Source organism: Haemaphysalis longicornis, unplaced genomic scaffold, assembly GCF_048455015.1.
Source record: "Haemaphysalis longicornis isolate Haplotype H1 unplaced genomic scaffold, Haemaphysalis longicornis Haplotype H1 scaffold_2, whole genome shotgun sequence".
Lineage (NCBI taxonomy): Eukaryota > Metazoa > Arthropoda > Arachnida > Ixodida > Ixodidae > Haemaphysalis > Haemaphysalis longicornis.
The window spans coordinates 167,937,090-167,963,427 of NW_027526295.1; the positions used below are offsets into that span (position 1 = coordinate 167,937,090).

The window sequence follows — 26,338 nt, forward strand, 5'->3', positions numbered from 1 at the left end:
TTAAGTGAAACGACGAGTTTATATTACAGTAGGAAAACTGGGTACATGAGTAATGAAAAGAAAAATTTCGAACTTCAGCTAGACGCTAGCTCCGAGTGCGCACAAATCACTCGATCTCCTCAACTTCGTCTAACTCTCCTATTCTCGGAGCGTACACAAACCGCTCGAGAAACGACGGCCGAGACTCTGTCTCGCCGCAAGATCCGTCTAGTTGCCCGGTACGGCGCTGTACCCTAAACCTCCGACGCGATCTTAACCTCTAACCTAGGGGGCTCACAAATCCCAACCTAGCTTCAACGGTCGAGACTCCTTTACCCGCCGGGAACTGCCCAGCTCGGCGCTCAGAGAAGAACCATCTCTAACGGCCAAGTTCGGCCTTATAACACCTCGAGCTCGCGCTCTCTCGGGAACGCCCCTGTAGCATTGTTACACGCGGAAGGGAGTGCCCAAATTCACGTAGACAGCTGTCACTCAGTGCGCTACGGAATATTCAATGAGTCGCCACTATCTTTGGGTCAACGGACCGCTTGCGGGCCAGCAGGCGCGTACGACCCCGAGGGTGAGGGCGAAGGGCGCGACTGTACGTCGTGCTGACCGGGCGCGTTAACAATGGAGGCTCGCGCGGTGCTCGTCCCGACGTCGGTAATCACACCTCCCCAGCGCTTCTCGGAATCCGGCGGTGCCGTCTGCGTTTTCAATGGGGGATTATCCCCATGGTATTCGGTCGGCCAGACAGTCCGTCTCCCGTGCGCGCCTTGACGAATTGGCGACGGCTGCAGCGCAGTGTTGGCAGTGCTACGTCGCTAGACAGAGCGGCGGGTTCTCACGCGCAGCCTGCGCGCCTGGCCACTGACCTCATAAAGTGGACCTTACAACGGGCATACCCATTTAGAGAGATTGGCCAAGATTGGTAAAAAAAAACAAGTGTAGCTTCACGCTGACCAGATCTTTCTGGTCACCCGTGCCAGGGCTGCAGCTAAGGCCCAAGGGTACCTGGACTGAGGAGAACCCACCCCACCGAGGGACGGCTCAACCACCACCATTTGCTCTATTAAATGTTTATTCCCTCCCCCTTCCCAGCGTCCGCAGCAATCGTGGCAACAGTTGCTCGGAACAAGAAAGACGTCATAGCGTACGCCCCTCAAAAGTGATATCCAATAATTATCCATCCCCCCCCCCCCAAATTAAGGAAGCACACATTTTTCGCACCAATAATGGAGTAAAGGTCGTTGCGGCATCGAAGAGGAAGCAAATAGGCTGCAACCGTGGACTTAAACCATCGTGATGGTCGTGAAGGTTGCGTGCAGCTTCGCCACATTCAAATCTTACGGGTTGGTGTGAGCTTTCTTCATTTTTTGCAGAGCCCACGCAACTGAGGCGACTCTGCACCAGCTCTTTGGGACGTGTCCGGGTCTTCACTAAGCACGCGACAGAGGTGGTTTGAGATCACCGAGAGGCAATTTGGGCTTAAGTGGACAGAAAAAGGCTGATGATTATCATGAGTAAGCTTCCGAAATACAAGCAATCTCCGATATGAAACAAATAACGTAACCTTTCCCAACACTGTTCCTTCTCAGGATGAGCTCATGAAGAAAATAAAGTTATATAGTTACGTTTATTTAAAGGTTTTCTCTAACCGCTCTCCAGATGTATTCATGATAACCGTTAAGGCAGAAGATGAATAAAGAGAAAGAGAGAGAGAGAAAGAGAGTCCGTTTATTTTTCTTAGGTTAACTATATCTTCAACTGGAGTTTATCCCTGATCTCCTCATGTAGTTCCAAAGTACATAAGGAGAAAAACTAAGCAGAAGAAGCAATTGTGTAATTTTATACGCGGTGTGTTATTATCATTATTATCATCACCTATTCTGTGCGTGGCTCCGTCGCCCCGTCGCCACAACTACCATCATCATCCCCCGTGGCCGGCCGACTGCCGTCTTTGGAGGCCAGATGAAGAAGAGGTAAGGGTTATTCGCGAGGAGGCAAAGCTGCGGCCTTGACGCACGGCTGCGGGACGGCTTCGAGCCGGGCGGCCGGCAGCTGCAGCGCGCCACGTCATCATGGCGAGCCGCTGCGGGAGTGGCCCCGACGGCACTGACGAGCTGTGCCAGGATACACTGCACGCTCTCTGGAACATGCGCGGCGCTGGCCTGCTCTGCGACGGTCTCATCAAGACTTCGGACGGCGGCGAGTTCCCCGTACACAGGATCATCATGGGCAGCTGCAGCGAGTACTTCAGGTATACAGTAGCTGAACACAAGATCGGTATACAGCCAACAGATCAAGATGTGTGACTTCCCCGCTGGGGTGCTTATGTTTGTTTGGTTAAACGCTTCAACCCACAAAAATGCTGTTGGCGATGCTGCGAGCTCGAAGAGACTAATTGGCTGTTGAAGTGTCCTATTGGGATGGAATATTTAACATGTCAAGGGTTAAATGTATATTCAATTTTCTTTATGCCAGTCATGGTAGTGAATTGAAGCAACTGAATAGCTAACCACGTGGCACAGCCGTGCCAGATATGGCTGATTAACCTGGATTAAATGGAGGGGCTTCCAAATGCGCCAACCAAACATGATAGGCCCCGCTCCGAGCACTTACGTTTTGCATGGCTGGTCTGAAATTTTGTCGATAATGCAAATAGCAAAGTGTTGTGGGGGCCCTAACGACAGGCAGTGCAAAAATCTCTTACAGGCAGTAAACCACATCCTAGGCTTATCTTTGTACCCTTGCTTGTATTCCCGTTGGCGGTGCAATGCTTCAATGCTTGTCAATTAACATCATCGCCACCACCACCACCACCATCATCATCATCATCATCATCCTATTTAGGTCCACTGCAAGACGAAGTCCTGTGCCCTTGACCTCCACCTGTTCCTGTCCAGCATTGCCCGAGTCCACTGCTTGCCTCCGACTTTGCTTCTTTCGTCCCACCATTTAGTTAAAGGCCTTAACCTTCTTCTATACTCGTCTCTCGGTAGCCACTCTATTATCCTTTTGTTCCACCGGTTGTCATTTCGTCTCACTACATGACCTGGTTTCTTTTTCCTTATTTGAACTATGATATCTTCTTATCGAGTTTTCCGGATTTGGGAGGCTCGATTCTTGGCCCTGAGCGTTACGCCTATCATCCTTCGTTCCATGGCTCTTTGAGCAGACCCAAGTGTTCTTTTCAGCTGTTTAGTAAGGCGTCGAATTGCTGCTCCATGCGTCATCACCGCCAGCACGTGTTGGTTGTAAACCAATAGCATCAATCAGGCTATTTTAACAGCGGCCCTGTAGCTGTAGGTTTACCGCGAGGCCACTGGTGCCAGACAACTATCTTGTGGATTCTATATACCACGCACAATGGGAATGGTTTCGTTTTTTGCGGACAGGATGGCACAGCTCGAAATGCAAAGACAGAAAATTTACGACACCTGCAGGAGTATATACATCAGGCACAAACAAAAACGGAGAATATGTATAATGTTGCGCTTTTCTCTTTTTATAGTCCCCTATGACGTTGCGACCACATACTAAAGTTCATTTTCGGTCACGAAAATAGATGGCATGTTGAGGCGATATCAAATGCGATATCACAGGAATTTTTTACTTTTTTCTGTTCTATGCAATACATGTTTACGACGGTTTCGTCTACAAACCTCAGTTGGAGTCAGCGCCCGGCCGCGTTGTTCCCGTCTGTCTGTCATCGTCTTTTACGCTGTGCAATCATGCCGTCAATATATCATCATCTCGCCCAAGTTTTCTCTGGTTTTATAACGTTTTTTGGTTCAAATTCAGCAAATGTGTTGCAAGCACGTACAGGTGAAAAACAAGTAAACGGAGCATGGGTTGGATATTTTGAGGGGATTTCTCCCCCATGGGTATAGCCAGCAACCTGGAAGTTACTTTTCAAGAAAGTCATTCTGAAGTAAAATCTGGCCGTAGATACTACATTTATGCTGACAACTGCATAAAATTAGAAATTAAGGTAACCTCACAAAGCCGTGCTCCATTCATTTTTTGTTGCACCTGTAAATGTAATCCTTGAACTAAGCGAAGAGCTCGTTAGAAAGCAACTATGATGTAGCTATTGAGGCAAATCACGCTGTTGGGATACTGTTTTGGTTCACATAACACATAAAAGCTAGAAGCCCCGTATCACCAGGGTACCTGATGTTACTAAAATTTAAGCATTGGTGTTCAAATATTTGTTTCATTATTGGTGAAGAGGGCGAAGCGAACCTTGCTCGGCTGACGTCATATGCGTCACTTACGTAGAAGTACAAATTTTGGTTGTTTAGCTGCAGATCGGGTATAGTGATGTCGTAAAATACAGAGTGGACTTCAGCAATTTTAACCGTCGAAGGGCCCGTAATTTTGTGATGAGCTCTATCAGCTTGCATCTGCATGGGCGACCAAGTAATACCCCAAACTGCATTTCTTTCGTGCAGTTCTTACCCAAGCTGGCGCTATAAAGGCTTAGTGTTGTACCGCTGGTGAAGGCTCGTTGTATTCCATGGTATGTTAGCAACGAGTTGAGAATTTATGGTGAAAACAGCGCATAAAAGACGAAGACAGAGAAGGGATTTCCCTTCTCTGTCTTCGTCTTTTATGCGCCGTTTGCACTATGAACATTCACCAACTTGCCCAGTTCGCCACATTTGTAAAGAGTTGAGAACTGCCGAACGTCCAGATTTCACGGTTGTCCGAGCAATGTAAAAGTTTAGCATTTTGCAAAAGACAGCTTCATGTCATCCCCGCCGAGAAAGCGCAAGATTCATACGGACTTTATGAGTGTGGCTCACCCGTTACGTAGCCGGCTACAAGTGCATGAAAACGAACAACTACGAATAACTGAGTACGATGTGAACCTTTTTATTCACATAATACGAAACTCAGAAGTTTCTCAGTCTATACTCTATATTCGTCTCTCGGTAGCCACTCTATTATCCTTTTGTTCCACCGGTTGTCATTTCGTCTCACTACATGACCTGGTTTCTTTTTCCTTATTTGAACTATGATATCTTCTTATCGAGTTTTCCGGATTTGGGAGGCTCGATTCTTGGCCCTGAGCGTTACGCCTATCATCCTTCGTTCCATGGCTCTTTGAGCAGACCCAAGTGTTCTTTTCAGCTGTTTAGTAAGGCGTCGAATTGCTGCTCCATGCGTCATCACCGCCAGCACGTGTTGGTTGTAAACCAATAGCATCAATCAGGCTATTTTAACAGCGGCCCTGTAGCTGTAGGTTTACCGCGAGGCCACTGGTGCCAGACAACTATCTTGTGGATTCTATATACCACGCACAATGGGAATGGTTTCGTTTTTTGCGGACAGGATGGCACAGCTCGAAATGCAAAGACAGAAAATTTACGACACCTGCAGGAGTATATACATCAGGCACAAACAAAAACGGAGAATATGTATAATGTTGCGCTTTTCTCTTTTTATAGTCCCCTATGACGTTGCGACCACATACTAAAGTTCATTTTCGGTCACGAAAATAGATGGCATGTTGAGGCGATATCAAATGCGATATCACAGGAATTTTTTACTTTTTTCTGTTCTATGCAATACATGTTTACGACGGTTTCGTCTACAAACCTCAGTTGGAGTCAGCGCCCGGCCGCGTTGTTCCCGTCTGTCTGTCATCGTCTTTTACGCTGTGCAATCATGCCGTCAATATATCATCATCTCGCCCAAGTTTTCTCTGGTTTTATAACGTTTTTTGGTTCAAATTCAGCAAATGTGTTGCAAGCACGTACAGGTGAAAAACAAGTAAACGGAGCATGGGTTGGATATTTTGAGGGGATTTCTCCCCCATGGGTATAGCCAGCAACCTGGAAGTTACTTTTCAAGAAAGTCATTCTGAAGTAAAATCTGGCCGTAGATACTACATTTATGCTGACAACTGCATAAAATTAGAAATTAAGGTAACCTCACAAAGCCGTGCTCCATTCATTTTTTGTTGCACCTGTAAATGTAATCCTTGAACTAAGCGAAGAGCTCGTTAGAAAGCAACTATGATGTAGCTATTGAGGCAAATCACGCTGTTGGGATACTGTTTTGGTTCACATAACACATAAAAGCTAGAAGCCCCGTATCACCAGGGTACCTGATGTTACTAAAATTTAAGCATTGGTGTTCAAATATTTGTTTCATTATTGGTGAAGAGGGCGAAGCGAACCTTGCTCGGCTGACGTCATATGCGTCACTTACGTAGAAGTACAAATTTTGGTTGTTTAGCTGCAGATCGGGTATAGTGATGTCGTAAAATACAGAGTGGACTTCAGCAATTTTAACCGTCGAAGGGCCCGTAATTTTGTGATGAGCTCTATCAGCTTGCATCTGCATGGGCGACCAAGTAATACCCCAAACTGCATTTCTTTCGTGCAGTTCTTACCCAAGCTGGCGCTATAAAGGCTTAGTGTTGTACCGCTGGTGAAGGCTCGTTGTATTCCATGGTATGTTAGCAACGAGTTGAGAATTTATGGTGAAAACAGCGCATAAAAGACGAAGACAGAGAAGGGATTTCCCTTCTCTGTCTTCGTCTTTTATGCGCCGTTTGCACTATGAACATTCACCAACTTGCCCAGTTCGCCACATTTGTAAAGAGTTGAGAACTGCCGAACGTCCAGATTTCACGGTTGTCCGAGCAATGTAAAAGTTTAGCATTTTGCAAAAGACAGCTTCATGTCATCCCCGCCGAGAAAGCGCAAGATTCATACGGACTTTATGAGTGTGGCTCACCCGTTACGTAGCCGGCTACAAGTGCATGAAAACGAACAACTACGAATAACTGAGTACGATGTGAACCTTTTTATTCACATAATACGAAACTCAGAAGTTTCTCAGTGTCGTAATCTATATTTCGGGTATGCTTCTGAAGTGTCACTAAAACCCGCTTAATTACAATTTTTTTTCGTGGGCAATTGTATATGTATCACAACAGTTTTACCGTATTTCTCGCATTGTCGCTAGTGATGCAGATTTAAAGAGAGTAACTGAGGGTGTTAATGCAGCACTGATGAATGCATTGTGTGATTCAGACAGTCAATCCACATTGTGTCGAAACCTACGGTATCATTTGTTTTTTTCTCTTGCAACTATTCCCATCCCGTCTTCGTGCTTATTAGCCCGTGTGACGCAAAGTGTTGCTTGCACGCTTCGCAGGGCCCTGTTCGGAAGCATTCTGAACAAGAGCGCGCGCACAGATGTTGTTGTCCCCGGTGTTACGAAGGCTACCATGGCCATCGTCGTAGAGTTTGCCTACAAGCGGGTCACGTGGGTGGGCTACGACAACGTGGAAAGCCTGCTGGAGGCGGCCGACTACCTGTGCGTCATGGGCATGGTCAAGGACTGCTGCGATTTCCTCCTCTCCGTGATGTCCCCCGAGAACTGCATTTCTATACACAACGTGGCCAAGCTCTACAATTGCTTCGAACTCACAACCAAAGCGTACAAGTAAGGCAGTCGTCCTAGCGGCATTATACGAAAGGGGTCACTTTAAAGGGACCCTGCAATACTTTTCTCAAAATTTTTTTGACACCTTAAATGCTTGCAAAACCTAGTCACCCAACACACCCAGTACTTTGATTAGGGGGTTGCAAAGTACCTCGGCCAAAAATTGCTGCTCTATGCCCGTCGGATAACTTGTAAAATCGCTCAGAAGATTTTGCTCTCTTTCCTGGTCTTGACGTTCTTCGACGGCTCGAATAACGTCACTAAAGCCATGTAGCGGCTGTTGGTCGGTTTTCCTTAAGTTGCAGCAATGAACACTTTTCGATAGTAACTTAAAAAAAAAAGCTACAAAAAGAAAGCAGAAATGGAAGGCGTATCCGGTGCGACGAGCAAATCACGCAGTGCTGCTCCGCGCTGGCGACAACTACAGCCTTCGCAGTGGTTCCAGACACGAAGGAAAGAGTGAAAGCGCTTATCGAAAGTGTTGCAGAATCAATTTAAACTTGAGGAGTTGACGAAGATGAAAAAATACAATTTCAGGCGCTACAGAATTATGAACGTGCTTTCCTGCGTGGGTTTATGGCGCAAATCTAGTATTATATGAAGAAAAATACGTCACAATAGTTTAAGAACGTAGCAAAAGGTTTGAAATGAACGTTCAAAATGATAACTTCTCTCAGCTGATCTTGTTTGCACGCCTTAAATGAACAGGGAAGGGCACTGCATTGCCGGGCTCATTGGAATCCTAGAAAACGCTCCGCTGCTGAACTTGCCAGAACAGGCCAAACTGCAGCAGTTTTAATGACCATCGCAATGGCTTCAGCATCTCGCGTACGATTTGCTAAAACCCTGAGATACCCCCGGGAAGTAATAGGTTGCTATTCTGTTCAATACTGCTACCGATAGGAACATTCAACTATAGCTCGTTCGAATGAATTATGTTAAGTGCAGAGCGGCGAAGTTTATTGTTTTTTGTTTGCGACGTATTGTGGTGCTTGTTTGCGGAGTACCCGTTTGTCGCTATCAAAGACGTCCGTCTGTGTTGTCCTGCTCTTCAGGTATTTTTACTTCGTAGCTGAATTGCCGTTTTGCGCAGACGTCGGGTAATAGGCTCTAAATGCAATTCAAGCACGCAGAACCACTCACAGCGTAGCGTATGCAATGTCCCAGCACTGAGCTGAGAAACAACTAAAATACATATTTTCGCAATGTGGCCATATAAATGTATACACGGCACATTTTCCTGACCATTTAACTGGGACGCTGTGTCTTAGGCGCCCACCGCGTACTCAAGTGTCTTCCACCGCACGTCGGCCATGCGCCTATTCTTATCGAGATGCAGCGTGCACGAGCCTGATTCGTACGTTACACCCGAAGGAACGTAGGAACGTGAATTGCTGTAGCTCATCAAGATTCCCAGCAGGTGTTGACATGCCGCTCTACTTCGTCGTCCGTGGTGCAGCTACCTGATGCAGCACTTCATTGAAGTGGCGAAGCGCAGCGAGGAGCTGCTGAACCTGGAGGTTGACGAAGTGGAGGCCATCCTGTCGGACGAGAACCTGAACGTGATCAAGGAGGAGACCGTGTGGAAGGCTGTGGTGCGCTGGATCGAGTGCGACCCGGCCAACCGCCAGGAGCACATCGCCCGCCTGCTCAAGTGCGTCCGCACGGGTCTCGTGGACACCAACTTTTTCGTCGAGAAAATCAAAGCGCACAAGTTCGTCGCCGACAACGAATCGTGCAGGTGCGTGAGCCGTGATCATGGTCTATTCACGTTACAGAGGGAATGCTCTACAGATGTTCCTGCTCAATGTAATCCAATTTACATACAATTTAATCCAGGTGCGAGCGAACATAATCCAAGTGCCAACCAATTTGATCCGGTCGGCATCCAAATTAATCCAACTGTCAGAGTGTTTCGTGCAAGATTAGGCGCAGCTTTGCGGACTTCGTTGCGTGTGGTTGCGTGTGTTGTGGTGATGGACGAACGGATGGACAGACAGACAAACATACAGACAGACAGACAGACAGACAGACAGACAGACAGACAGACAGACAGACAGACAGACAGACAGACAGACAGACGGACGGACGGACGGACCGACAGACAGACAAACGGACGGACCGACACACAGACAGACAGACAGACCGATAGACAGACCGACATACCGACCGACCGACAGACAGACAGACAGACAGACAGACAGACAGCAGACAGACAGACAGACAGACAGATAGACAGACGGACGGACAGAGAGACGGACGGACAGAGAGACGGACGGACGGACAGACGGACCGACAGACAGACAGACGGACGTACCAACACACAGAGAGACAGACAGACAGACCGATAGACAGACCGACAGACCGACCGACCAACCGACCGACAGCCAAACAGACAGACAGACAGACAGACAGACAGACAGACGGACCGACGGACCGACGGACCGACAGACAGACAGATGGACGGACCGACACACAGACAGACAGACAGACAGACAGACAGACAGACAGACAGACAGATTAATATTCAGTGTTGATGGACAGGCCGGATTGCATGCGAACTTTTTATTAAAGGGGCCTTGAATACAAAATACAAGTTTGGTTCATACAAAAAATTCTATCGCTAGAATAACACTGACACCAGTTAAAAAAACTTCACTGAAACAAGCTGTATAACATGAAAAATAGAATGTAGGCATGCGACACCCTAGCTACTTTTCCGCACTGAAATTATGACGTATCATGGGCAGCTCGTTTGGATTGGCTGAGGGCGACAAAATGCAACGCAAATTAAACAAAACTTATAATCTTTCAGGGCGAGATATTCGCGCTTGAATTTAGGGCCTATCATTTTTATATCAGTAAGAATGGTTGGGTAAAACAATGGAATGAACGAACACGCAAACATAGACACACCAGTCAGGCAGCGGTCTCTAAGCAGTATTGCGCCGCCATTTATGAACGCGGACAGTAGGCAAAATTCGACAAAAGGCACCTCTCACCATTCGCAGCAGCCTTAGTCAACATACTAACTTCCACTTTAGGTACATTCCCTAAACACGTCCTCGCTGATGCCATAGAACCCACGATTTAGCGGGAGCATTAAAATTTTGGCCTAAAATGTTTACTTTCTCAGCGAATAAAGCATTGTTTGCTGCCGGAAAGGCATTGGGGGCACTCTAAAACACCAGATCGCTGGAATAAAACAAACGCATTTTTTCTTCATGGCCCCTTTAAAGCTTTTGACACTTCTGTGAGCAGTTAGCATTGTTTGCTCTGTGAAAAATGAAAAGAATAGAATCCCGAGGAGAGGAGCACGTTGGCGAAATGGCCTAATCAGTATTGTATGAGCGTGCATGAGAGTGTAGGACGTTGCTGTTCGTTCCGGGGTGTGAAAGCACATGTAGGAGAGTTTCTAATTTGGGAATCTGCGATAATTGGCGCGTTTGCTCGCGCGCAGGCAGCTGGTGATCGATACACTGCGTTTCCTGTACGACCTGGACGTGGTGGTGCACAACGACGAGGTACCGACGCCCTTGTTCGCCCGGCCGCGCATCCCCCACGAGGTGATGTTCGTCATCGGCGGATGGATGGCCGGCGGACCCACGGCGTACATCGAGAGTTACGACACCAAGGCCGACCGGTGGATCAGGGTGCGACATTCTTGATGCTCCGAGTGCGAAACTGAATGGGGCAGGGTGTACAAACCAAATTACTTCAAGGGGTCATGCGGACAAAGACAAGTTTCTTTTATTCGAAAGATTTCGTGTTTTATAGTTCCCCTACCGCTTGTCCGGCAGCAAATGATGCCGTCTCCACTGAGAAAAAATAATTCATTTAGGTTAAAATTTTGATTCTCCCGCCAACTCGTGTGTTTTCGTGTGTTTTCGGGACGTCAGAAATGGGGGTCATCAGTGTGCGTATCCAAACGAACTTCAACAACCGTATTTACCCGATTCTAACGCGCCCCCGATTCTAACGCGCACCCGATTTTCCTGGAAAAAAAAAACCGAAAAAACTTGCACCTCCGATTGTAACGCGCACGGGACTTTGTGACATATACAAACGAATGCGAGAGAAAGTGGCGATTTATTTCCCGAAGTAATCTCACTCATCTCACTCCCCGTCGCTGTCCGCTGACCACAACATCTCAGCCTCGGTGCCCTCAAGCGCGTTCGCGATGCCACACTTCTGAGCGAACGTTCAACCATGGTCTATGGGATCGTGGCCCACCCCTCGCACGCCCATCCCGAGAGCCTCACCATAGGTGCACGCTTCAGCCGACCGCTCGTTTTGAACGCATGGGAGCCGCTTCTGCCATTGCTGTTATCAAGCGCTCAAGTGAAACGATTTGACGATTTGTGTGAACGCCGATAGAAAGGCCTAGGCGCCTAGGTTTGCTGCGTCCGAAAAACCTTTGCTAAAAGCTTTGGCGCCATCTTGAGATGGCGATGGCGATGGGTCGGACGAAATTTCCGCTGTTTCGGCAGTTTCGTTTTTGTATCCGATTCTAACGCGCATACGATTTTTCGGCCTATTTTGTCGGAAAAAAAGTGCGCGTCAGAATCGGGTATATACGGTATACGTCATTCGGCTCTGCAGCTTTGCTTGCCGTCAGTGCTTGCAGATGGCGCTACTATACTCATCCCGTTGTCAGCCATTGCTATGATTTTGACCGTATTTGCACCTGGCTTGTTTTTGTTACGGTAGAAAGTAATCTTTGCGTAAAACATGGGGTATCCTCGGCAAACAGGGCCACGAAAGACAACGTCGTTTACGCCAATCGGCCAGTGCCGTGTAAGACAACTCCAAAGCGCGGCCTGTTGTGGAGCTAAAACAAGCAGAGTGCACCCAGTACCAACAGCAGTGCATATCAGTTGTATGCTTACCTGTATTTTCGTAACTTTCATCGTTTACCGCACCATTCTTACTGCTGTAAAATGAATATTGCATTACATTTAAGAGCAAATAGCTCTCCTGGCAATATAAGCCGTACCTAATTTGCGTTTGCTTTTGCCGGCCTTCGCCAATCGCACAGCTGGGCGCATATGACATCATAGGTTCTGTTTCGGGAAATGAGCTAGTCGGTCGCATGGCCATTCTCTTTTTTCTAACTGTATAAATTTTTTGCGCGAAGTGTGTGTTGAAAGTGGTGTCAGTATGATTCTAACGACGCAAAATTTTGAATGAACCAAACTTGTGTTTTGTCTACATGGCCCCATTCACGAGTACGCCATAATGTTTTACGCTGAAAGGCCCCTGTTACCTTCTAAATAGTCGGCGAAAGGAGCACCACGGGGAAGACAACCACAGGCCTCTGTAGACTTTGTTAACTTGGAAAAGTTTGCCCGTTTGGTTTCAATAAAACGCGTAAGTGAGGGAGGCCACAAAAATTGAACTGGTTTGAGTATATTATTGCTCCTACTTTGCATCTCTGGCAGAGCCGAACCGAGATTCAATTCAAACAGAAAAAAAGTCAGCTATCGCAGTAACTGCTTAAATTATTAAAGGTGTGTTCAGCATGAGGACAAGTCCTGTTGTTTGTCCACGGAAGGTAGAAGACGTGGACCCCGAGGGGCCCCGAGCCTACCACAAGTGTGCGGCCATCGGCAGCGACATCTACGTGATCGGAGGCTTCAACGGAGAGGACCACTTCAGCACGGTGCGCTGCTTCAACGCTCACACCAAGACGTGGCGCCTGGTCACACCCATGCACCACAGGAGGTTGGTAGCGGCGGCGGAGGCGCGGGGGGTGAAGTGCACTCATCTAGTGTCTATGCAGATCTAAGTTATAAAGATTTCAATGTAATGGCGGGCCTGGTGATAGAAAGCCTAATAAAACCGCTTATTTCAGGATTATTTCAACTGCATAAAGCATTTAACTTAAGCACTATAACTCCAGTTCTTAAAGTTATTTCACGGTCTTGTGAACCTATTAGGTTCACAAGATTAGGTTCACAGTAGGTTAGGTTCAACCTGTTAGGTTACTGCACATATAGTGTGACATCTAGGGGCTTCCGACTGCTTCGAACCTTAAAGATCCATTTTTTTAAGATTATGCCGCACACACACCCAGCGTTTGCCTTGAATTCCGGAAACTCTAAATTAAGTGACAAAACTTTCAAGAACGTCTGAGTGATAGTCGTGGAAGTACTGCGGGGTCCAAAATGCTCCACATGTACGCTATATCAGTTACATCCATCGTCATAAAACGCTGCGTCTTACCCACCATACAGTCAGTGGCGTCAGTGGCGTACAGTCAGTGGCGTACCGAAAATTTGTGCGCCTGTTCAATCAAAAAAAGTAAACCCAGTTCCACCCGGTGTGAAATCTGGGGCCGAATTCTCCAGAAAAACAGGTGTCCTTTTGAAGCCACGTGGTGTTTGCGTGCAATTGCATGTATTCTTGGGTGAGGCCGTCGCTTCGGGGGACGGGAAAGTGCGAAGACATCGTGTAACTGAGCAATGACGCTGTCTAAAGTGACGCTCCCCGTTGAACGTCGCCTTGGACGGCCCCACCCAAGAGTGCATGCATTTTCATGCGAACATCACGTCGGTTCAACACGACATCCCTTTTTTGGAGAATTCTGAAACAGCAGAGCTGTGGGTTGTCTTTACAAAGATTCTGTTTAGCTTCGGCTCCTTTCTTGTGCGTAATGTTAGAGTCATCTTAGCGGCTAATTTTCATATAATTTGTTTCCGGATATTTTCGGCAAAACAGCAGTTACAGCTGTTTTCTGTAACTATACTCCCTCCGGGGGTGGACATGTCTTGACAGCAGAGAGTAATTCTGTAACGTTTACAACTTCGCTGTACACTAGATAAACTTGGTGTAAAGGTTGAATCGTCTTAGCGTCTAATTGTCATATAATATTGTCTCTTCCCTGGCCACGGAAAGGGCATCAAAGACGGAGCCAAGATTAGCTCGGTGTTCCGCGATGGCCAACCACTCATCTAGGGGTACGTGCCAAGGCACTGATTGGAAACCAAGCTCATGCATAGCCTTGGGAAAGCAGACGACGACGCTCGGAGCCGTTGGGACGCGCAATGTGTTTCGGACACTGCAGCTGCCTTACCCACCAGCGCCTTATTGTATTTACCCGCTCATATATATCATTGCAACCAGTACCTTCACTTCCACGTCACAATATGTTTAGGTATACTTTAGATAACACTAGAGTTAGGATAGGTTTCTCTAATCATACTCCCACCGCAGATGACCACGCTTCAATGCTCAATAGGCAATGTGGAAAAGACAGCTTACAAACCCCAATCTTACGCCGTTCTTGTTAAGATTGTCTTCACCTTTGAAGAGGTTTTTTCAGAGAAGAGGTTTTTTTCAGAGGCAATATAAGCCGTCTTTTATCGACATATGAACGCTCCCCAGGACCTTCTTTCATTTTTCCTGATTTTTTTTTAACCTGGAATCCTGATGTCATCACCCGAGAGAGACTTTTGTTTTGCGGGCGAATTTGGTTCCAACACTGCGCTTGTCCGAGCGTGTCCGTTCGGTTTTAAAGTGGTTCATCATAAGTTGGAGGAGTGGTGGTGAATTAGCTTCTTTAAGAAAAAAACCACCCCGCTTTTTTGCTCTTTTCTTACCATGTCAAGAAAAATGAGAAGTAGGAACCGCGCTATAACCCAAAATAGGGATTCTCGCACACGTTACCCGCTTGAGGATTCCATTGCACTAAAACATCCACATTTGGCCAAAATAAAACACATTGAGATCCAAATAGTCCCTTTCCACCTCCTTCCCCCCCCCCCCCCCCCCCCCCCCCCCCACCTATTTATTGCCGTCACGTTTTCGCATCCACAACCCATAAAAAGTGCTTCGATGTCGTCGGACTTGAAGCGCCATGAAAGATGTTTCGTTACTGCCACGGTTTTTTTTTACCTTAAGTGGCCTCGTTCTAGACTTTTGACTTTGAGTGAGGTGCGATCTAGCGGGATAGTTTTCGTTTGGGCAGTGCGTGTAACGCCTCAGCTTCCGTAAGATGAATGCACCAGTGACGGAGTCCCCCGTCGCCTTCTAAAAGGGTCCTACTGCCCGCTCGTCAGGTGCTACGTCAGCGTGGCCGTCCTGGACGAAATCATCTACGCCATGGGCGGCTACGACGGCCGCCACCGGCAGAACACGGCAGAGAAGTTCGATCACCGCACCAATCAGGTAGCGTGCCTTCGCTCCTCCCTCTGCGATTTTTCACGTAGCAGCCGTTGGTAACGAAGTCGCGGTCTTCGTCCCAAGAAAATAACGGAATTTACGGTCGTCAGAAGTGTTAACAATAACAGACTAGCGGTGCCAAACTACGCGCGGAGCGGCAGCTTACACACAGAACACAAATAAGCCGGAATGGGAGTAAATGGCTTGTGTCATAACTCAGTACCAATTCGGAGTTTTCAAAACTCCTTCCAATGGGAGTTTCTCATTACTCCCATTATTTCGGCAGTTTTTTCAGTAGCATATGGGAGTTTCATTTTACTGCCGCTACAATGGGAGTTTCCAGGGGTACCATTGGGAGTGTATTGTTTCCTCCAACTGGGAGTTTTCAGGGGGCGCATTGGGAGCAGTGTTGACCTGCATTCGAGGTTTTTTTGTGTGTGTTTTTGTGCGCTTCATATATATGCGCTGCAGTGGAATGTATTACTGCATTTGTGAGTTCTTAATAAGGGCACAGGCCGCATTTTTATTTTTCGTTGGGGATCACGTAATTTCTAGTCTTTTTCCGCTTCAACCGTTGAATGGCGAAACGTGAAAAGTTTGTTTTCTGCACAGTCAATTTATTGCATAAAAATTACATGAATACGATATACGTGCGAACACGTTAATAAGGCAATAAAAACACAGAATCAATAAAACACCTACATCGAGAACACAAGGTATCTTGGAAAGAGCTTTATCTACTACAACACTCCTCAACGAAGCAAATTTAAGCCATTTGCAAACAATGAGGTCAGCATGTCGTCGATGCGCTGTTTGCTTGCACCAGCCTCCCAAACGCTGACGTTGCCGCACCCCCTCGCGAATTCCCCTGGAAGCCACAGCAGCACATTCATTAGAGGGATAGAAAAACGCTTTAAATCTGCGGTATCAAATACAGAGGCATATTGGGCATCTGACCTGAAAAAAAAAAAAAAAAAAACGGCACTGTAAAGACGCTGCACTTGTCACTCTTGTGTCCAACTTTCCGAATGTCTGAATGTTTGTTTAAAGCTACGCAAAATTGAACTTCTGTCCGAGACACCTGCGCGCTCACTAGTTCGTCAAAACGAAGTGTTCCGCTGTTCAAAAAGGTGCGCGACCCTTGTGGCGACCAACTTCTCAAAATGCTTCCTTTCCCTCTTTTCTTTGCGTGTAGTGTTCTGGGAACGAGCTTCAGGTTTTACCCCCCGCACTGCCCCTCTCTCCCCTCACCGAAAGTTAAGGAAAAATTTCGGTCGGTGTGACACCTGCGCGTGCCCCCCTTCAAAAAAAAAAAATAAAATAAGCAGTCGTCTGTCGACTCTACAGAATGCTCCCTCGAATGGCGTTTGCTGGTTATAGTTACACGTGCCTAGCGTACGGAGAGCTCCCACGGGGCCCCGACCTTCTCCCTTTCCAGTGAATGCAATTAATCGCCGGCGGCACGCCGCAGTCACCCTCCTCGTAGAAGGCGCGGCTGGCACCACACCTACTTCTCAGGAAAAGCGGCCGCCCTGCGACGTTTGACCGGCCAACTTCACCCTCGCTTGCCAGTAAGCCACAGACACAGCCTAACAAAAACACCTAACAGCCGTCCAGAGTTCGGACAGTTTTCATTCTGCTTGCAAGTGTGAATGAGTGAGTGTTCTGCTCGAGACCCGCGCAAATACGCATTGCGTTCACACCGTTCGGCCTCCCCAATGACGTTCCGGGCATGGTGCCGTCTTTCAAGCACAACGCTCACCTCGAGTGGCGGAGAATCGCCCGTGCAGTGGCGCGGAAAACACGTTGAGTTTATTTGACGCTAGAAGGGGCACAAGTCTCCCAAAATGTTGCGTACAATAAAAAACGTGAAAATCTTACCTTCAACCACCTCGCAGAGGCACAACCGCGTTGTTTTTAACGAGCCACTCTCAGCGATCACTGAATTTAGGCCTCGCGTCGGCTCGCTGGCGTATTCCGTCGGCTCGAAGGTCGGTGACTCGGAGGCGACGTTGCAGTCCGTCGCACGTCAGTCCAGGCTGGTTCCACAATGTTCGCAACGAGCTTCGGTTGTTGGGAAGCACTTCACATCCGTTCGTCCGGCCGCAAGTTCACACTGGCAATAAATGTTCGGGGACGCTGGAGCTCACACGACACACGACACCAACTGGCAGCCATTTTGTAAGAACGCGTAGAGGAGGAAGGGGTGAAGGAGGAGGAGAAGGAAATGGAGGTGGCATGGGAGTTTTTAATACTCCCATTAGGACAAACGCCGTAATCACAGCCAGATACTGCGTTTTGTGAAGAGGTACAACCGTGGTAAATGCGCTTATTTACGACGGCTTGTGGCCCCCGGTGTAAACTGGCAGTTTTTCCACCATCATACTACCACACGTGGGAGCAGGCCGCCTGTCGTGAGGAGTTTAAAAGACGTATCCCAGCCAAGAAACTCCCATTCAGGCTAACTTGTGTTTTGTGTGTACGATAGCCACCCGCTAATCTACAGTGGCAGATGATCCGCGCACATGAGGCTGACCCACGTAGCAAGATGAACCGACCTGCGTAATAAACAGGATTAAAAGCAAGATAAATGAAACGCAAAACGTTTGTAGCAAGTCTGCTGCAGCTTTCAGATTCATTCCAAACCTTACGACGAATCTCTTTACAATATCTTTACAATCTCTTTACGAATCTCTTTACAACTTTCGTATCCGCACTGTTTTCTTAATCTTGAGGAATTAAACATGACCTTCATCTTCAACCTATAGTTAACAAACCGCTTATGCTAACTATTTTAACATAAGATGTTTGGAATAGGCAAACCAAGAAATGGTCATATTGTGGTTCGCTAAGCGCCAAAATTACCCCTGGGCTACGACGTGCGCTGTACGGTTGGCTACGATCTTTGACAGCCTGGGGATCTCCAGAGAGCGCTCAAATTTCCACACAGGGTAGTTCTTGCGTGATGTGTCCGTGAACAATTATTGCAATTCAGAGACTACGCGAATCCTGAAGCGACTTGCGTTTTCCTCGAAGATTGGCGCGAAGGAGCGGCCTCGTAAGTTTAGCGGACACTCTGCGGCTTCGTGCCATCCATAGAGCCCCATATCGACGCGGGCGGGGTTCGGCACTCCGCTAAAAGTCTCAAGGGCCGGTCAAGGACAAAAAAAGGCCTGAATAACATCAGGCAGATTGGGCAATGTCAGTTGTGCCTGGCATGCCAAAAAGTTGGTAATAATCGGGGGCGGATCCAACGGGAATATTTATGAATGGTAGAGCAAATGAACAAGCATGGCAAGGAATCGATGCGAAGGCAATATGGCAATCTTATCCGCTGTGTTACCCGGTTCAATACGAAAACTTATGCGGGCTGGATCGTGGCGCGTACCTTTGCCGTTATTCAGTCCGTCGGATCTGAAATGGTACAAGTCACGACGTGGGAAAACGGCAAACAGTGCAAGCTAACAGGGCACAGGGTACGAGACCCACACACACACCGTAATTTGGCGCTGTTTCCTCACGTTTTCACGCGCACAGCCCATCCCACCTGCTTCCTGTTCTGAAATGGTGGCTCCGATGCCCAACCTCAGCTTTTGCTTTGTTTCCCTTTGCCGGTTTCGGCAGTGCCCCGACCTTTGTTCGTGCTATCTAGAACCACTAGATCAGGTTTCAGAGTATCGGCACTCTTTTCTCTCATTGTTGGATGCCGCCACCAGCGGCCATTGGTCGAACCACGTCAGGTGACATTTATTTACGTCGGGAGACCCATGGGCGCTGACATTTTGGTGCCCCTGCGTTGTCGCGTGCGCGCGTTCTGCGATAAATCGTCATTATCGGGGTGCAGTGTGGCTGTGTGAGATGTCGAGAGTGAGCTTCTAAGCCCCAGACAGAGTAGCGATGCCGTGCTGCTCTGTACTGGGCTGTTTCAATCGACCGGAAGGTGGAAAACACCTGCTTCGCTTCTCACTGGGAAAGAGCGACAGTGGCCTAGCATAACCTACAGCCACTAGAAAAAGCGTAGCCTATTTTGTGACTCTACCTTATTTAGTGGCTTCAGCATAACCTAGAGCCACTAAATAAGCTGCGCCAGCGTAACCGAGCCTGACCCTGCCGCACCGGCGCGCTGTCTCGAAATCCTCTAAAAGTAAACACAGCTGTCATGGTTGCCAGGCGGCGCCCGGACCAATTCCTTCCGTCAACGCCGACCGCAATTGGTGGTGGTGGTGGTGGTGGTAAACTTTATTCACAAAGGTAGAAGAGGAGGGGGTGGAGTCAAGGGTGGAATCCTATTTCCAGGACTCCAGTGGCGAAAGCCCCTAGCTTGGCTCTTTCCAGCAGTTCTCGCTGACTGGAGAGGTCCGAGCTGGACAGTGCCGCTTCCCAGGACTCTATTGATGTCTTGTAGTTGTTCTGTTGCCATATGGTCGGGCAGTTCCATATAGTGTGGAAGAGGTCTGCCTTCTGATGGCATTTCTGGCATTCTTCGTTATACTTATCCGGATACATGAGCGCTAATCTAGACTTATGTGGGTAGGTATTTGTCTGAATTTTCCTAAGATTTCTGGCCTCCTCTGCGTCTAGTAGAAGATGAGGTGTCGGCATTGTTTTTCTGCTTAGTCGGCATAACCGGAGTCGGTCGGTAGCCGCACTGTATGGAGGAAGGGCGTATGAATGCTCAGACTCCCCGCGGTCCATGATTTGCCTCGCGAGGGAGTCCGCTTTTTCATTTCCTTCCAGTCCCTGATGGGCCGGGGTCCATATTATTTTGTGTTTGCCTTTCGGTGTCAGAGGCATTATATTCTTTGCTGTTTTAGGAATTATTCCGCAAATTAGGTTTCTAATTGCTCTCGTGGAGTCAGTAATTATGGTGAGATTTTTATTTTTGTGCTCGCCCCACCTTATGGCCATTAGGATGGCGGTGGTTTCGGCTTCTTGTATGTTCTGTTTGTTGCTCATTAGGAAGTCTAGAGCTTTCCCGTCGCAGTTGACTACCACCGCTGAGGCGTTGCCACGGCTGTTAGTTGCCGCGTCGGTGTAGACTGCGTCCGGGTCTTTGCCGTATGTCTTCCTTATGTATCTTGTTCGTGCTAGTCTTCTTCCTTTGTTGTATGTGGGATTCAATTGGGCGCGTAAAGCTCGCCACCCTGGCGTTAGGCGCCGAACTGGCTGCCGGCGTGCATCAGTGTCGTTACTCTTAAGCGTAGCTTATTTAGTGGTTCTAGTTCTATCGTTTTTCAATATTGCTTGCTCATCTCTACAGCCCGTGATACGAGCGCTGAGACACATTCAATGACGTCTTACCCATTCCTAACCGCAGTAGAGCTACAGTGGCTCCTATTCTAGCCACTGTAGTAGAGAGAACATGTCCATTTCCGAGATACGCACCTCCGCATTTCACCAAACGGCTTTTCTCTGCGGGTTCACTCGCAGTGGACTATGATCGCGCCAATGAACGCGCAACGCAGCGACGCCTGCGCGACGACGCACGACGGCTACGTGTACGTCACTGGCGGCTTCAGCGGTAACGAGTGCCTCAGCTCTGCCGAGCGCTACGACCCGACAGTCGACCAGTGGAGCACGATCGCAGCCATGCGGTGCCGCCGGAGCGGCGTCGGTTGCATAGGCTTCCGCAACTGCGTGTACGCCATCGGAGGCTTCAACGGCAACTCTAGGCTGGCGTCGGCCGAGAAGTACAACCCGGAGACCAACACGTGGACCCCGCTGCCCAGCATGTACACGCCCCGGAGTAACTTTGCTGTTGCCGTGAGTACTGGCGTCCAGTGAAGCTCAGCTGTGGCGTGCGGATGAAACGAGGGCGAGGGTCGATTGGAAAGCTTAATTTCTGTCGTGAGTGCTTTCAAGAGCGCCTTTGGTTTTTATAATAGTATAACCAGAGTCCTTCAATGCTTTTCTGGTCACGAAACTTCTGCGTAACGCTATGGGAGAGCTTCATATGGGGACCAAAGCTCCCTCGCGGTGGCGCTACGAGTCCGGTGAAGGCGGCTGTGGCTTGGACGGCGGCGGCCACATTTGCAGTGCGTTGGAGCGCCAGCTTGCTGGTGTTTGTAGTGTGATATAGGTTTCTACACTCATCACGAAGGGCAAACTATGTGAACTACCATGCCTCTGATGTGCTGTGTACCTGGTTGCCGCTCTGGTTATCGGAGTACAACGGAAAAGGCTTAGCTGTTCTGCCTCCCAAGCGACCGCGAACAATGCGACAGGTGGAAGCTAGCCATTCCACGACTGGAGACGGACGCTTTCAGCTTCGAGTCGAAGGCCGTTCGTATGAGCGAGAAACATTTCGACCCTACGGGCATTATTCGAGCCGATGAGTTCAAAATAACTGGGAAATCTGTGCTTCTGCAACGCGAGAAGCTCAAGCTCCGCGTCGATGTCATACCCCGGATATTTGAAAACCTGCCGGCGTATTTTACGAAGCCCAAGCCACGGTCGCGCTCACGAGAAAATCCGTCTGCAAAATGTCGTCGCGTTTCGGCGCTGAACAACGATGGGACTGAAGCTACTGTGATTTTGGTTATCCAATCAGACATTTTGAATTTGAAAAGCGGAGCATGGCTATCTTTACATGATAGATTTTATTTTGAACTTCACCGCCGCGCTTGCCCAGGGGCTAAGGCGTTGTGCTGGTAATATCGGCCCAAGGACGCGGGTTCGCAGCCGCTTTTCTGGTGGAGGCGAAAAGAGAAAACGCTTGTGTGTTCGAGATTTCGGCGCAAGTTTAAGATACCTTAGTGGTTAAACTTAATCCGGAGCGCTACACTACGGCGCGCGCCCCATTGCCGGTGTAGCGTCGGCACGTTAAACCTCATAATAAATCAATCAATCAATCAATCAATCAATCAATCAATCAATCAATCAATCAATCAATCAATCAATCAATCAATCAATCAATCAATCAATCAATCAATCAATGTTTTTTAAATTGCCGTTTGGGTGGGAGGGGTCTGACAGGCACTGAGCGGGCGACTTATTATCTGTCGACAATCTATGCCTATGAGGACAGCCGAGAAAGTCGCTCAAGGCTGTAGCATTTACTCCTACCCTGGCCCCTCTGCGCGCCCATTATGCTGCTTCCATTTTGTGCTCGTTTTTTTTCCTGCTGTCCACGCTCACTTTCCGAATCTCGAATATTTTTTTACATTATTAGCGCGCTATAAAATAGCGCAAACACAGCGCTAACCCAACGTGCTGTATGTTTGCACACCTATTTGCTCAGCGCAGCATGTCGCCCAGGGCTGAATACACATTTAATTCTGGCGCTAGTTAACTCAAATCATGCAGGTGGCTGCAAGGGCTAGACAAAAATTGAAAACGTCAGATGTCCGCCTTCTCAAAGCAAGAACGTAGCGGTTCCTGCCGCAACGAACGAACACTGCAACACATACGCCTCAGTAACACCCGTGGTCTTGCCTCAATTTCACAGCTGAACTATGCGACAACAACTGAGTCAAAAAATTCCCCCGCATTTCCCCGAGGGGGAGAATGTGAAAGTGCGAATGCACGGTTGTCGGCCCGCTTGCGGCGCTTGCGCTCGGCCCCCGCAGCCCACCGCCTCGCCGCCTTCTCTTCCATCTCTTCCATCGGGTTTGTAGTATCACGTGTACACCACGCAGTTATCAAGCCGCTATAACGCCGCTGAGTCGCCAACGCACGCCGCTGACGACGTAGTTTGAATGCGTTAAAGATATAAGGCGCGTTACTGACAATATCAGCGTCGCGTCCGTGGCTTATACGGTAGAGCGTCGGGCTGCGGCCCGCAAAGTCCTCGGATCGAAACCTGGCGCCGGATGCTGTTTCTTCTTTAAAGAGCACTGCGGACGCCGCCGACGCCGCCGCCGACGCCGGCGGTGGATGGTTTGGGGTCGCTTATAAAGTGCATTCGCACTTAAAACATGCACACTTCGCTCGCGTTTTTAAAGGTGGAAATGAAGAGCAGATGAAAGTAGGCGTGTTGCCGACGGAGAAACAGCCGGCCCGCAAGCGTCGTCGCCCGCCGGCGAAGCCTTCACGTTAACAGGGGCGATCCTAGCGGCAGGTTTTGTCCCTGAATGAAACTTCGGCCGGAGTTTCGTGACCAGAAAAGCATTGAAGGACTCTGGTATAACTGTTCCTTAATAAAGCATGGTGTAGATGTTTTGCTGCACCAGATAATTAAACGAAAGGGGCCTTACCGGTGATAGTTTTTTTATCGGCAAATGTCCAGCATTTTGGGACGACACACTTTACTACCGATTACTCTAAAGACCTTGTGTTTTTTTTTGAAGAGTTAGCGCTGCAAATGCAAGCCGGTTTCTGTAGTCAATCTCATGGCTACTAGGCGGTTCTTGTAAGGTTTTAGAGAGAGGAGAGTAGTCGCACTTAAGTCTAGGCGCAGTGGCCTTTGACCAATAGCTCCACATACGACCTTGAGATTTGCGCGAGGGTCGCTGTCTAAGTTAGTATTTAAAGGAGCCATGAAGACAAAATACAAGTTTGTTTTATTCGAAAGATTTTGTGTTCTATAGCCTGTATTCAATAGCGAGGCACGCATGCAGGCAACCATGTGAGTGCGCCGTCGCTGGTTACGTCGGGCTCCGCGGGGTGGCGGTACTTGTCCGTGCTAAGTGCATGATATGGGTTGTACATTCCATGCTCTAGCCCGCCGAACGCAAAGTAATGCCTCGAGTCCAATGTGAGTGCGATTAATAACAACTATTTGGAGACACCACCGTTGAGAAACGGGTTGAAACGGAGCAGACGACGCACGCCGGTGTTATACTTTTCATCGGCGTGCGGCCGCCGCGCCATGTCCGTGGCCATTTCACTGTTGCCAAATGAAAAAATTGACAGCTAAACTTTTCAATGAATACCAGCTATAGTGCCCCAGCGCTTGTCCGAAAGTAAACGATTCCTTATTTACTGCGAAATTTAACAATATAAGCTAAAATTATATTCTCGTGCCAAAACGTGTGTTTGAACAGCGTTTACGATGACATCATCAGAACAGGTCTTTCAGCTAAACTTGGTGTGGACCGGAGACTTGCTTACTGTTAGTCAACCTAGATGGCACCACCACACTACGGCAAGCCGTTTTCTGCCTTTGGTTTGTTTGTGACCGTATTTAAACCTGGCTTGTTTTTGTTCAGAGAGAAAATAATCGTTTCGTTAAACATTGTGCTCGGTCGACAAATATGGTCCCGTAAGACACCGTCGCTTGCGTCAATCGGCCAGTGTCGTCTGGGACAACCCCAAAGCCCCGCAGTGCTGTGCATCTTAACGAAGAATAGTGCTCGCAGCACCAACAGCAGTATGCATCGGTACTTCTATGTTGACGCGTACTTTCGTAACTTTCACTGTTTGTCCCACCATTCTTACTGATATATATATAAAAGAAATGTGCCCTAAATTTAAGCGCAAATAGCTCGTTCGGCAAGCTTGCAAGTTCTGTCTAATTTGCGTTTGCATTTCCCGGCCTCCGCCAATCACAGAGCTGGGTGGTATCATAGGTTCTGTTGCGGGAAATGAGCTAGTGGGTCGCATGGTAATTCTATTTTTCCCCTAATTATACAGCTTATTTGAGCGAATTAAGTCTACGCTAAAAGTGGTGTCAGCATTATTCTAACGCGGCAATCTTTTGAATGAACTAAACTTGCATTTTATCTTCGTGGCCCCTTTAAGGTAGAAATTTGCTGCATGGTATTTTTTACAAAATGATCTGTGGTATTCCTGAAAGAGCACACGATGACCGAATAGTTTTAAAAATGAGCGCACCCCCTGGTGGAATATTTCTCACCCGCAAGTAGCTCACCTTCTTTTCCATTCTTGCTTCTACTCCCGACAGATCATCGACAACCTGGTGTTCGCCATCGGCGGCTTCAACGGAGAGAGCACGACCAACCTCGCCGAATGCTACGACCCGACCACGGACCAGTGGTACGAAGCCACGGACATGAATGAGTCGCGCTCGGCCCTCGCAGCTTGCGTCATTGCCGGCTTGCCGAACATTCGGGAGTACGTCCACCAGCGCCGGGACAATCTGATGGAGGAGAAGCGGCAGAAGATGCTCGACATCCTCAGGAACCGCTCGCGGACAGCGCCCCGCGAGTGCGAGAGAAATTAGTGAGGCGACGGTGGCCGAAAGAAGAAAAGCCGTAGGCAGACCGCAGGGCCTTCTACCTCGCCTATCATTTCCGGATGGGTGCGGGACGCACAAGTTCACGAGATTACCCTCCGAAGTTACTGCACGGTTGTACGACCAAACGACGTTAACCCGCTAACGAAATTTTGTCCCGGCGGCGAAAAATTCGCTACTGAGCGAGAATGACGTTTTAATCTGCGGGGTGGTATATTAATATAAATTGTAATTTATTTAATTATATCCTCTGGTAAGAAAGAGAATTGTCTCAATAACTAAGCCTTTTTTGGCCATGCTGATGGTGGTTTCGTAAATTTCGCCAACACTAAAATTGCACTTGCACGCCTCCGACGGTGGGGTTTTGAATGTTCAATGTCGAATGTGGGCATACTCTTGGTAATAATACTGCATACAGCTTGTTTGGCAATGCTGGCTTATTCTTGAAATGTCGATTGCGTTGTTGTATGAAAATATTGTGCCTGTCTTTGTAACATTTCTTATGTATAAGGCATCTTATGCCTGCGTTGTTTTCCATGTGCTTTCCTGCCAATGTATTTTCCGGTACATTCAACCTTTTTGTGTTAATACCTT

The 26,338-nt window shown here is 48.2% G+C and overlaps 1 protein-coding gene across 1 annotated transcript in view; it reads left to right on the top strand.

The window, feature by feature from the left end:
- Window positions 1-25,880, top strand: part of LOC144168408 (uncharacterized) — a 58,314-nt gene extending 32,434 nt beyond the window's left edge. Inside the window, exons 11-18 of the mRNA XM_077697403.1 lie at window positions 2,041-2,239; window positions 7,156-7,446; window positions 8,906-9,187; window positions 10,907-11,099; window positions 13,001-13,170; window positions 15,507-15,615; window positions 21,040-21,372; window positions 25,454-25,880. Of these exons, the coding sequence (XP_077553529.1) occupies window positions 2,041-2,239; window positions 7,156-7,446; window positions 8,906-9,187; window positions 10,907-11,099; window positions 13,001-13,170; window positions 15,507-15,615; window positions 21,040-21,372; window positions 25,454-25,732 (1,856 nt within the window). The 3' untranslated portion in view covers window positions 25,733-25,880. The remainder of the gene's footprint in view (window positions 1-2,040; window positions 2,240-7,155; window positions 7,447-8,905; window positions 9,188-10,906; window positions 11,100-13,000; window positions 13,171-15,506; window positions 15,616-21,039; window positions 21,373-25,453) is intronic.
- The last annotated feature ends 458 nt before the right edge of the window (window positions 25,881-26,338 follow it).